Source organism: Dendrobium catenatum, unplaced genomic scaffold (genome assembly GCF_001605985.2).
Source record: "Dendrobium catenatum unplaced genomic scaffold, ASM160598v2 fragScaff_scaffold_923, whole genome shotgun sequence".
NCBI classification, from domain to species: Eukaryota; Viridiplantae; Streptophyta; class Magnoliopsida; order Asparagales; family Orchidaceae; genus Dendrobium; species Dendrobium catenatum.
Window position 1 is genome coordinate 490,937 of NW_021319385.1, and position 13,078 is coordinate 504,014.

Sequence of the window (13,078 nt, forward strand, 5' to 3'; positions counted from 1 at the left end):
TTTTATTTATTGTCCTCCAGTGCGCATGTGCATGCATTGGAGGGTTTAATAGGTGCCTTCATTCGAAGATTTCAGCATGCAAATCTGACTAATCAACAGAAGTTATGATTATGAAGAAATTGGATCGGGTTATCCTTGTCAAAATTTGATTAGAATTTAGAATGGATTTTTAAAATCATTGGATTTGATTTAGGATGAGTATAAAATATGACTAATCAATCAATTATTATATTGTGTTTCACCTAAAAAAAATTTAACATATTTCAAATTCATCCAAACCAAAATTTAATTAGAATAACCTTACCTTTTTTTTCCCGATAAGAACCACAACGAAGCCTGCATTTTTTAAGTTTTATGAGCAGAAGTTCACAAGCACTACTCAAGTATGATCTTTAAGAGTTTGCTTGGTCAACGAGATAGGGTGGAGACTACATTCATAACAACTAACAGTATAAAATTTTGTGTTTTATGCACTTTATTTTTCCACTTATTTGCTCTCAGTAATTTGAATCAGGACTTTACTAATTTACAAAACAAATTTCACAAAGCTTTCATAGAAACTTGCCAAACTTTTCAATCAATCAAGTTACACAAAAACTACCAGCTAACATGCTCATGCATAACTAGTTTTTGTTCCAAATTCTTGGTAAATCTCTGCTTTAAAATACATGAAATTATAGCTGTAAATGCCACATGAAGCAAAAAGAGACTCACCTAGATAGAGAAGGATGAAGACGAGCCATAGGATATAGGAGTGTGCCAAACATCAATGGAAAAGCTGCTCCTATGGGGATTTCAGCAAGCAATTTAGATAGTAGATATGGTCCCATAGCATAGGATCCTTTTTCATGTTCTCGATCTATGATTGTCCGTTCCTTAGGAAATACGCTTACAGTTTTTGTCAGTGCTGCCATCGCTGTGTTTATGGCAGCTACCTATATAAAACGGTAAATATTAAATAAAATTCCACTTAAAAATACATCTTCATTGTACATCTTAAATGTATTGACTTGCATTACCTTTAGAACACCCATGATAACTATGAAATAGCAGAATATTAATCATAACATGTATTGGCTTACAAGTTTTACAGAAGGACCTAATCCATTATGAAAACGTCATTTTTTAGTGGATGAACCATATTTAAATAAGAATAAGTGTCTAGTTATATGTATAAAACCAAATTTTCAAGGCCCAATAAAGCACAAAAAAGATCAGCAATAACGGACAAAAATGGAGAATGTCTCATTGACCAATCTAACAATGGTTTTAGTGCAGCAGCAGACTAAGGGAACTTATTATATAATAGATGAAATAGTATGTGAAACTGAAGTGCTCTTAATTTAAAACAAAGATTGCTAACCATCAAGTTAGACTAAAAATTCATAGCGGATTCCCATTGTAGTATTTATGGGTTCACCGTAGTACCTTTTGCTATGGAACTTCAGATGCCACCGTATTACAGTAGAAACACTTGGATAGCTCGTGTCAAATCATGCAAGAGAATTACATACGCTCAAGGAATCACAATAATCAGACTAGTTGAAACTCAGATCATCAAGAAAAAGATGAAAGGACAATAAAAAGGATGTAAAATGAGGTGCATTAATCAAGGAAGAAACCAAGGTGTTGCAACACAGATCAGGACCAATGATGGGAGTATAAAGTACAAAGAGATATAGTTGAGAGAGGTTTCTCTGAATGTCAAGTAGAATGAAATCATGCTTGGGCTTCTCATTTTTTCTTGAGAGTAAGCTGGCTTTCTTTCATTGCGAATAGTCAGTCGGAGAATAGAGTTCTGACTTTGAAACTCTATTCTCGTTCCCCAGTGATCCTATTTATAGCACCAACTTGAAATTTCAGCCAAAAGATTTCTTTTTTCACATCTTCATAAGCATGGCATAATGACACTATGCTCTTAAAACTGCTTTAAGGGTCCTTTGTATGACACATGGCAAACTATTGGTGGCAGCAGCACGCAGAAAGCTTCCTTAAACTGCCTAGTCCTGAACATTTTTAGAATGTGCCTAAAACTGCCTGAGAACTATATGCTCAACACATGGCAACATGGCGGAGCTACAGTGGGAGCCTTGGGGGCACGGCCCCCACTGGCCCATTAAGAAAGCCCAAAATAATTAACAATATTACTTCACTTATGTGCCGACAGCCCACCGGCCCATCAAAGAAAGTCCAAAATATGCCTCCACTGAGATTCAAACATAAGGAGCTCTCATCCGTTTTGCCAGAAACGGAAATTGTGAATGTAGGACTCAGTTTTATACGTAAATTATAAAAAAAGTTATATTAAAATATTCCTAATTTCTTGTTTTGATCATTCATGTAGATATTTTTAATGAATAAACTTATTACATATGATATAATTTTCTAATTAATAACTTTATTCATAAAAGTTATATTAGAAAAATTTTGATATTTTTGAAAGATCAAATATTATTTCATTGTTAACTAAGCATGTTGGATGATCTAGTTAAATCAGATTGTGTCATAAGTCGGATGTCCTCTTCAATAAGCATGTTCTAAAATTAAAGAAACCAAGGATATACATGCCTGAAGAAGTCCCATTCTATCTTGTATTGATGTTTGTGATCTTCCCATCCGCCAAAAAACAGATCCAAATATAATTGCAGATGCAACAGACATTCTTGTCCTGACTTTATTTGTAGGCCCATCGCGAAAAGCCTAAGTACAAAAACATTGAACTCAAAACAAGTAGTTATGCATAAAAGTAGTTAAAGGATAGTTCATAGTTATAAAATCTTACATTCGCTCTAATAAGTTTAAAAAACAGCTGCCATAAACTCCTACCACCCCCTTCATCCCTCCCCACCCACCATTTTAGTATACTATAACAATGTAAATAATTTTTATTTTATGCTAGGAAAAAAAATAATAAATAGTTCTAAGAAAAAGGTAATGATAAAACCTGCATCCATGCTCGTTTAAGGAGCAATCGGAACTGTTTCCACCATCCAGCTTGATGTTTGGTTAATGCTTTTCGAGCAAACTTTGTTTGAATTTTGGAATTCTTCCAAGCATCAACTGGACTTACACATTCAATTACGAGAACATTCTCTGAAAACTCAGCAACAAATTTGTCAATCCTTGCTTGAGAAGAATGTACACTTTCAGCGGAGCTATAATCAACTGATATTAGATCAGCCAGGAACTCCGCAGGGTTCATATGATCTGGACATTCGTAACTGATATAATAGGTTCTTTCACTCATTAGTAACTATATTAGAGAAATGCAACAAAGCAAAAATAAAAAATAAAAAATTTATGAGAAGAATGAGCGGCTGATACCGGTATGGTGGTATGTTGATAAACAAATAGAGTAATGAGATTTTGAGCCTAGAAGCAATACTTATGGACAAAAGTAAAGGCAATTCCTTATCAACAAACTGCAATGAGCAATTTGAAGCCAATTGTGAGAGTGGATGATTGTGCAATAGCAAATGATACAAGACCGTGGCCGACTCATTCTTAATGTGATATATATGAGAGCAACATAATTTACAGTTAGGTTATGTTTTGTTTAGACCATGTTTCATGTTAGTTTTTTTCCTAATCGTTCATGATTATTTTGTATGATGACATGATAGTATTCTGTTTTTTGTACATATACTGTAAAATAATTTTGTTGACTTGTTCATTTTATGGATAATACTTCTTTCATAATTTACAATTATGATTTGTTTCCTGTTAGTTTTTTCACCAATCGTCTATGTTTATTTCATATGATGACATGATAGTACTTTTCTTTTTTCATAATTGATTTTGTTGTCATGAGAATTATTGCCGAGAGAACTACCGCAAACTTTGACGAGTGAGGTTATTACAGAGGACAGATTGTGAAGAAGGAAAAACAGAGATAGCCTAGAGAGAAGATAGAAAAGATATGAAACAGTAACTCAACGGACAGAAAGATTAATCTTCATTGTATTCTCTAATTGTCCATTACACTTGAAGGTTTATTAAATCCCAAAAAGTCTCTAATACATCGTATAGAAGAAAATGGAGTTCTAGCACACATAGGATCATGAAAATTTCCATGTAACCAAATCTTCCATGCCAACCTTCCACTGTAGCAAACTACTAGAAGACGAGGAAGTGGCCAAATGTTGGCTCCTGAGGGGTAGACAGTTACGACTACAAGTCGATAGTTGAGAAGATAACATATACTGATCAATCATAGTCTTTTGGAGTTGTCAATGGGCTGTTTGTGCAGAGGTTGTAAAACACCAAAAGGTTATCAGCTTGAACGATTATCATCGGATGGAAATAGTAGATCAATCCTCAAGGTGAAATTAGACATGGAGTAATACTGACTCAACATCCTTGAGCATTGTCCTAAGAAGGCTGAGTTGTTGACTTCAAGCAACTACACATGTTATGGATTCTGCAAAGCTTTAATAAGTATTTCTCAGATGTCCTTAGGAATAATGAGTGTATCATAAATGCTTAGCAATGCAGGTAATTTGTGGAGATAGGCTAAGACATTGTAATTCATAGTTACATTAGCAGTCTTGAATTTAGGTGAATCTTGTGGCATAATAGCTTCATTGAGTTGAATATTTTGCTGCTAATCTTTTACTTTCTTTGGTAGTGGAGGAATAATTTTCACTTCATAGTTAAATCTATGTCACATCTTTAGATGAACTACCCTCAACATGAGAGTCTTTTGTATTTGCCACATTTTCAGATTCTTCAAAATCTGAGCTACTTCCAAGCCTTAGGCATTTATCTTTAAAAGTTATTTTACTTTTATTATCATTTTCATCAATAGAAACATAGAGCTCTTCATGTGAGTCAGTGATCGGCGATGTTGAGCGACACGTTTCCTTATAATAAGTTTTTAAATTCGTCTTGTGGATATCAAGAGACACACCTCGTCTTCTTGCAGCCTTTCCACCTCATTGAATTATAACTTTACAGATTTCCATAAGAATGTTATTTTCTTCCTCCAAATTTGAGTTAAGTTGCAAGTCAACTATATATTTTTCCAATCTAACAAGGAGTTTAGAAGGTTGTAGATATTAATTAACATAGTCAATGTTTTGTTGAATTCCAGTCTTCTGCTTCACCGATTTCTTCTTTTTTCTTCAATACCTTGATGCAGAATTGTGCAGTCCTCATTGGTCTTAATAATATTTCGAGGATTCTTTTTATTTGGCACGGGCTCCTCTGTAGCCCGATTCTTTGAAAAGAGTCTTGAATCAACTTCCAACTCTAAAACACTCTTTTGACGAATACCTTTGATAGCCAACAAGACCTTCATCATTTGCCTGGTCTTTTTCGAAATGAAGGTATCCAAACCACCTTCATCTTGTTGTGTTCTTCTCCCTCATCTTCTTTTGCACCATGGCATGGAATGGAAGAAATAACATTAATCTTTTTCCTTTTGGGATTAACCAAAACACTGTCTAATAGGATGAGATCGTCATTTCAGAAACTTTTTTCAACGCAATCTTAGAATACGAAGCAATCTTCGATTGGGTGACTAAGATTGCATGACTAACGACCCTCTGATATGAGTAGCAGTTTGGATCGTTAATCATATCAGCTTATTCTGGTCGGCGAGACTTTGGTAACTGTAAATTGATTTTAATTGCATGTCGGAAAATCTTCCCAATGCATTCTTTCTTGAAAAAATATGACCTATTTATTTTCTATTATAGGGTAGGGGTTTTATGTCTTCCCTTTGCCTGTTTTATCTCTTTGGGCAGAGTTGTTAATTCCCGTTTCTTCTTTTTGTCAGTAAACACAATATTTCATCCATTTTAAAGTCATATACTCTAGGTTGTTTTCCTTTACCGATGGGATTAATGTTGTAGTTATTGTTGAAGCCCCTAAGCCTGGTCAATCTTTCATACTTGGCTACATGATCTAACAATTCCTGGAAAGTGTTGACTGTAGTTATTGCTAAATAAGGAGCTATTTGGTCGTCAATGTTCTCCATTTGGAGCTCCATAATATGTTTTTCAGTGAGTTATTGCTCACAATTCATGTTGAGGTGTCTCCATCTTATGATGTATTTGGTGAAAGACTCATCTTTTCTTTTTCTCTCGAGAGCAAGGTTTGTAATAGTCACCTTCTTGGTTGCACCGGAAAATCTTTTGATGAACATTGTCTCTACTTCGGCAAATATTTTTACTAAGTCGCTAGGTAACTCAGCATACCATTCAAAAGCGGTATTAAAAAGACTACTAATGAATTGGCGTAATAATAAGGCATCATTTCCCCCGATATTATCACAGGTAGCCTTGAGTTGGGCCAAATATTGCCGAGTGTTTTCAATACCATAAAATATATTAAATTTTGATATAACGTATGCTTTTGGATATTTTGTTTGATCGAATTCTATAAGATATGAACGTCCTGTATCTTGGCAACTTCGGAAGTAATAATTGCCTTCACCTTTTGATTGATAAGATATTTAATCTGCGTCTTCCTGACCATTTCATCTTCTTTAGAAATTGTCAGCATCGGCACTTGTTGTACCTCCAACCCTCTATCAAGAATATCTAGATCAGGATGGATAGCTCAAGTGCTACCAGTATTCAATGTTCAATTGACAACATTCCCTTAGGGTTTTTTTTTTGTGGTCAGCCAGTTGCAGCTGCTAGGCCCAAGCAACCCAAATAATTCTTTCATCATACTGCTCATCTCATCTTGACAAGCATGTAGATGGTTGATTTCTTGATCCTTATTTTGTTGGAGAAACTGCATTTCTTGTTGCAATCTTCTAACAACTTCATATGTTTCTTCCTCTTCAAAATATTCTTGGTAAGAAGGTGTTCAATTCATAAGCGTAGCCTATTCTGGGTTATCTCACAATTATTCTTCATTCTATAAAATTGCAATTGTATTTCAACGAGTATATACCCTTTGGTTAGGTTAATCACGAGTGTCATTGATCATTCAGACAACTTCGACGTTCATGGGATCAATATCTCTTGTACATTCAATTTCATCATAACAATTTTCTTTGTCATTTACTTCAAACTCATTTTCGAGTTGAGTTTGTTGCTTTCAATGAATTATTGTAGAGTCGGGAGATTCATCGTACATAACAACTTTCCCCTTATCTGATGGGCTATGCTTGGCAAGGGACCTCTCATTGGAGAATGACCTTTGATCATGATGTTTGGGCTGTTCATCTTCAGGAAGTTTCGGTTCCTTAGGAACCTATATGCAGGGGTCACTTCTAGTGGTATGATTTCTAAGATTCACAATAGATACTAAGCGATACACAGTACTTGGCCAGGTATACTCCTCTGACTGAACCGACATTGAATAAGGTCGTCGAGGTCTTTGATTGTAACGCATCTGAGCGTAGGCTACCTTAAGAACAATATTCTGATGTTGTCCAGTATCCGGGCCTTTCACTTTGTGATGATGAGAATGACGTTTGACATTGTCCCTGTAATGTTTCTTTGAAACCTTGTCCGTCCCAAGGTTAGCAGAAGTTGGGAAAATGGCCAAATCAATTGACTTCTTCAATCTGATTTATAAACTCTTATTCTTAATAGATGTGGGAAGAAATTGATTCTTCTCGCCTTGTCCGTCCCAAGGTTCGCAGGCTCTTCTCTTAGCAATTGGATTTGCAAAAGGTATTGCCAACAGTCTTGCAAATACAATGACTCTTTTAGGAGTCTTTCCATTGTCAGTTGTAGGTGCTATAATATTTCTAGCAGTGACTTCGTTGGCCAACATAGCTTTGTAATTGTTATCAGCATGAAGGAATCTTATAACCTCGAGGATCTTCCCAAATTGCAATGGCCCCATCATGGTGAGTATTGATGATAGCTTGAGGGAATTGTACTCTAGATCCGTCCAGCAGCTTCATAGTCATTACAATATTGGCAGATGACATGTTTCAGTAACCTATAATAACACTTGCAAGGATTAGAGCTAACCTGAATTTCAAACTATAAATTCTACTGCAAAAACGAACATAAGCTTGACATAAAAGAGCATCTTTTAGATGTCTATAATGTTCAAGATTAAATCATAGTTAATTCAACCAGAGATTCTGGAAGATTAAAATAAAATTAATTCATATAGAGTTGGAGAAATATGTAATCTCCAGCAGAGTTGCCAGAAATCTCTTCGCTTAGGAAAAGAATGGCACTACAGCACGAACTCGGCTTCCTAGGCTTAAGGTTCCATTTATGCTTAAGGTGGATTGAATTTTTAATTAACCAGATTTCTCTCGATAATTATATTGAGGTTTATTTAGTTCGGGATTCTTACTTCTTATGAGAGAAAACCCCATAGTTAATTACCCCTCCTATCGCGTAGAAGAGAACTCTCAATTAAGGACAAATTAACATTAAAAGTTTAAGTGTTTCAATCTTGGTTATGGGGTATGGAGGTAGACCTGATCAAGATCACATGATTCTGGCATCATAGGAATATAGTAGGTTTCAGCCTACCAACACAAAAAATCATTGATGATAATATCTAACGAGTCTGATTAGCACTTATGGATTGCCTCCTCAGGAATCCCAAGTAAATTGAAGTGGTTAAATGTGAGTTTTAGTGTTATGGTGGTTTGATTTGGATTGGGGCTTACGGCTCAGCTTGGGAGTTGCCCGTAGGTTTAAGTTTAGGTCGAGGCTTATGGCTCCTCTTAGGAGTTGCCTGTAGGTTTAGGTATAGATTAGGGCTTACATCTTTTCTTAGGAGTTGCCCAAAAATTTATGTTTAGGTCGAGGATTACAGCTCCTCTTAGGAGTTTCCCATAGGTTTAGGTTTAGATCAGGGCTTTCGGCTCCTCTTAGGAGTTGCTCGTAGGGGTTTAGATCAGGGCATACGACTCTTCTTAATAGTTGCCCGTAGGGTTAGATTTAGATCGGGGCTTATTGCTCCTCTTAGGAGTTCCCCGTAGGGTTAGGTTTAAATCGGGACTTACGGCTCCTCTTAGGAGTTGCTCGTAGGTTTAGGTTTAGATCGGAGCTTATGGCTCCTCTTAAGAGTTGCTTGTAAGTTTAAGTTTAGGTCGGGACCTATGACTCCTCTTAGGAGTTGCCCGTAGGTTTAAGTTTAGATCGAGGCTTATGGCTACTCCTAGGAGTTGCCAGTAGGTTTAGATTTAGATTTGGGCTTACGGATCCTCTTAAGAGTTACTCATAGGTTTAGGTAGGTCTAATAGCTTATGCATTTAGAAGTGGCCTGTATGTTTAGGTTTAGTTTGAGTGTGCAATACTTCTCGTGGAAGTTCTCCAAAGAGTAGGTCTTACAGCTTTCATTGAAAGTTGTCTGTAGTTTATCGGGGATATGTTATCTACTATGGAAAGTTTTCCCTAACACTCTAATTGAAACAGGACTTATGACCTCTATTAGATGTCGCCTATCGTTTTTAATTTAGGGTTCTTTCACTTCCATGGAAAAGCTCATAATGAATTAGTTTATATAGGTTTTACTACTTCACTTAGAAGTTACTTATTGAGCTTATAGCTTAGCGGGGTTTAGCAGCAAACACTTAGTTTTGTACTCTTCACTGCCTCAATACCACCACCGGTGTTTTGTTTACAACAATGGCATCTTTACGTTAGAACTTGGCTTTTAGTACTAAGCAATGTAGTTTTGCCACTAAAATTAGTGTTTAACTCATAACACTAGCTTTTCTTGCAATAGTTGTGTTAGTTCAGTATTGTTTTGTTTTAGTATTAATTTTACCTACAATGGTAGCATTGCTTATGATAAAGTTCCAAGAGAAGTGCTACGGAGAGTTCTTGAAAAGAAAGGTGTTAATAATGCTTATATTCAAATCATTAAAGATATGTATGCATGAGCTATTACTTGTGTTCAAACACAAGGTGGATTGACCAAGTATTTCCCTATTTCAGTTGGGACATCAAGGATCAGCCTTAAGCCCATATCTTTTTGCTTTAGTCATGGATGTTCTCACTAGACATTTGCAAGAGGATGTACCCTGGTGTATGCTTTTTGCTGATGATATTCTTCTTGTTGATAAGACTAGAGAGGGAGTTGAAAGTAAACTTGAATTATGGAGGTCAACATTAGAGACTAAAGGTTTTCGCTTGAGTAGATCTAAAACGGAATATATGGAGTGTAATTTTAGTAGTAATAGACCTAGTGAGGGGTTTGTGACTTTGGGCGATCAAGTCATTAATAAGAGTACACGTTTTAAATATCTTGGATCTATTGTTCAGAGTGATGGTGAAATTGATGGGGATATTATCAATAGAATTCAAGTTGGATGGTTGAAGTGGAGGAATGCATCGGGCTTATTGTGTGATAGAAAAGTACCCCTCAAACTTAAGGGAAAATTCTATAAGATGGTAGTGAGGCCTGAAATGCTTTATGGTGCTGAATGTTGGCCATTAAAAGAGAAGCATAATACTAAGTTAAGTGTGGCAGAGATGAGGATGCTTAGGTGGATGAGTGGCTTTACCTTTAGAGATAGGATAAGAAATGAACATATACATGAAAAGGTTGGAGTAGCTCCAGTAGAAGATAAGATTAGAGAGAATCACCTTAGATGGTTTGGTCACATAAAACGACGACCTTCCAATGACCTGGTTAGGAGAGTAGAGGTATTAGATTTGACTTATGTTAAGAAAGGTAGAGGCAGACCTAAAAAGACTTGGTTAGAAAATATTAGGAATGACCTTTCTTTATTAGATTTAAACGAGAATTTGACTTTTAATAGGACACAATGGAGAAAAAGGATTCATGTAGCCGACCCCACGTAGTGGGATAAAGGCTTGATGTTGTTTTTTGATTTTATTTTTAATTTAATTAATTAGTTAATTAGTTATTTAAATAATTAAAATCTTAAGTTTATTTTAAATTATTAATTAATTATTAATTAGTTAAATTTTAATTTTGAAATTAAATTAATTAATTGACTCTGATTATTTTCTAAGATTTTTTAAGAAAATTCGGCATCCTCCCAGTGTCCCCTCACCGCAATGGGAGGTAGAGAGGGCACTTGCCCTTTTAAAACCGCCCAGCCAGATATAATTCGATTAGTGAGGGCTTCAAGACATTACTTGGTCCTCGAATTAGTCTAGGGTTTCCAATTTGTTACTGTTTATTTTTCAAGACATTTCGGCGACCTCCCTATGTCCCCTCCCGTGAGGGGAGGTCGAGAGGGCACTTGTCCTTTCAAATTCGTCCAGTCAGATAAGATTCAATAGCCAAGGGCTTCAAGACATTGATTTGTCCCGAAATTGTTCTTCAACTCCTCCAATTTGACGATTGCGACCTCTTTCTTATATATAAGATTTATAAATACCCTCTTTTCTTTTCTCTTACTTACTATTTTAAATAAGAGGGCAAGAAACACGAAAATTGAGCGTAGAAGTCAGCTCGGGTGTGGGTTCGAACATGGGTGAAGAAAGCTCACACAGGTGTCGTTCGGACGTAAGGGAGACAGAAGGCCCGTTGTCATTAGGGACGACCTATTGCCATTTGGGATTGCTCTATGATATTCAGATATAGAGGGCGGCAGGATTACTTAGTGTCATTTGAGTGGAAACGGGTGCCAAATTGCAGGTCGAGTGCGGGTTTTAGCTTGGAGGTCGAAGTGTGCAGGCTACGATCGAGCAGATGAGGTCGGTGCAAGTCAGTTGGATTAGCGGGAACGCAATCGGGAGCAAGGCTTGAGTTTGAGAGTCTAAACGTGCCATGAACAATTTAGAGAGGAGCCATGACCAAGAGCTGCTGGGATTCCGATCAAAATTGAGTGTAAGTCCCCATTTGGTCGTTTCTCTATTGTTTTATACAAGTGGTTGTCCATAACGCACATGTTCGACTCAATGACGTGCTGACATGCTTCAATTTTACTTATTTTCCCTTTTCTTTTCTTTTTTCCTTTCTTTTTTTTTTAAATTAAAAATTTTATCTGAACATATGTGCATTACACGAGGAAGAATGCTACTAACTAATATAAGAAGATACAAACATATGTTAATCCTTGATACAACTCTACAACAACAACTTCAAGCCTTTATCCCACTATATGGAAGCTACAGGAATCCTCTTTCTCCAATGTGCCCTATTAACTATTAAGAGTCAAATTCTTATTTAAATCTAATAACGAAATGTCATTTATAATATTTTCTAACCAAGTCTTCTTAGGTCTACCTCTACGTTTCTTAACATAAGTCAAATCAAATATGTCTACTCTCTTAACCGAGTCATTAGAAGGCCACCGTTTTATATGACCAAACCATCTAAGGCAACTCTCTCTAATTTTATCTGCCACTGGAGCAACACCAACCTTTTCATGTATATACTCATTTTGTATCCTATCTCTAAGAGTAAAGCCACTCATTCACCTAAACATCCTCATTTCTGCAACTCTTAACTTAATATTATGTTTCTCTTTTAATGGCCAAAATTCTACACCATAAAGCATTGCAAGTCTCAACACAAACTTATAGAATTTGTCCTTAAGTTTGAGGGGTACTTTTCTATAACACAACAAGTCTGATGCATTCTTCCACTTCAATCATCCAACTTGAATTCTACTAATAATATCCTCATCTATTTCATCATCACCCTGGACAATAGACCCAAGATATCTAAAATGTGTACTTTTATTAATGACTTCATCGCCCAAAGTCACAATCCCCCTACTAAATCTATTACCACTAAAATTACACTCAATGTATTTGATTTTAGATTTACTGTAAAAAAAAAAAAAAAAAAAATCTTTAGACTCTAAAGTTGACCTCCATAATTTAAGTTTACCTTCAACCCTCTCTCTAGTCTTATCAACAAGAAGAATATCATCAATAAAAAGCATAAACCATACATGCTCTTGCAAATCTCTCGTAAGGACACCCATGACTAAAGCAAAAAGATATGGGCTTAAGGATGATCCTTGATGTAATCCAAGGTTAGGAATTATTTGGCAACTCCTTACTAGCTCTGATAAAACAATTTCAAAGTATCATCAACAACCATTTCTTCATCTCAATGTCAATCAAATCAGCTTATTAAAACAGCTATAAAAACCATACTTTTATATTGAGACAAAAAGGCTTCTATTATTGACTTTCTTGAGATAAAATTGAAA

At 35.8% G+C, this 13,078-nt stretch overlaps 1 protein-coding gene across 2 annotated transcripts in view; it reads right to left on the minus strand.

Moving 5' to 3' along the window:
* The window catches only part of LOC110093339 (ABC transporter G family member 7), a 71,946-nt gene that overhangs the window by 50,972 nt on the left and 7,896 nt on the right, over nucleotides 1-13,078 (minus strand). The window contains exons 6-8 of one of the 2 annotated variants that reach the window (XM_020818190.2): nucleotides 2,945-3,221; nucleotides 2,569-2,700; nucleotides 715-935 (exon numbers count right to left, since the gene is read on the minus strand). In XM_020818190.2, the coding sequence (XP_020673849.1) occupies nucleotides 715-935; nucleotides 2,569-2,700; nucleotides 2,945-3,221 (630 nt within the window). The remainder of the gene's footprint in view (nucleotides 1-714; nucleotides 936-2,568; nucleotides 2,701-2,944; nucleotides 3,222-13,078) is intronic. The other variant, XM_028697399.1, reaches the window with a different exon arrangement.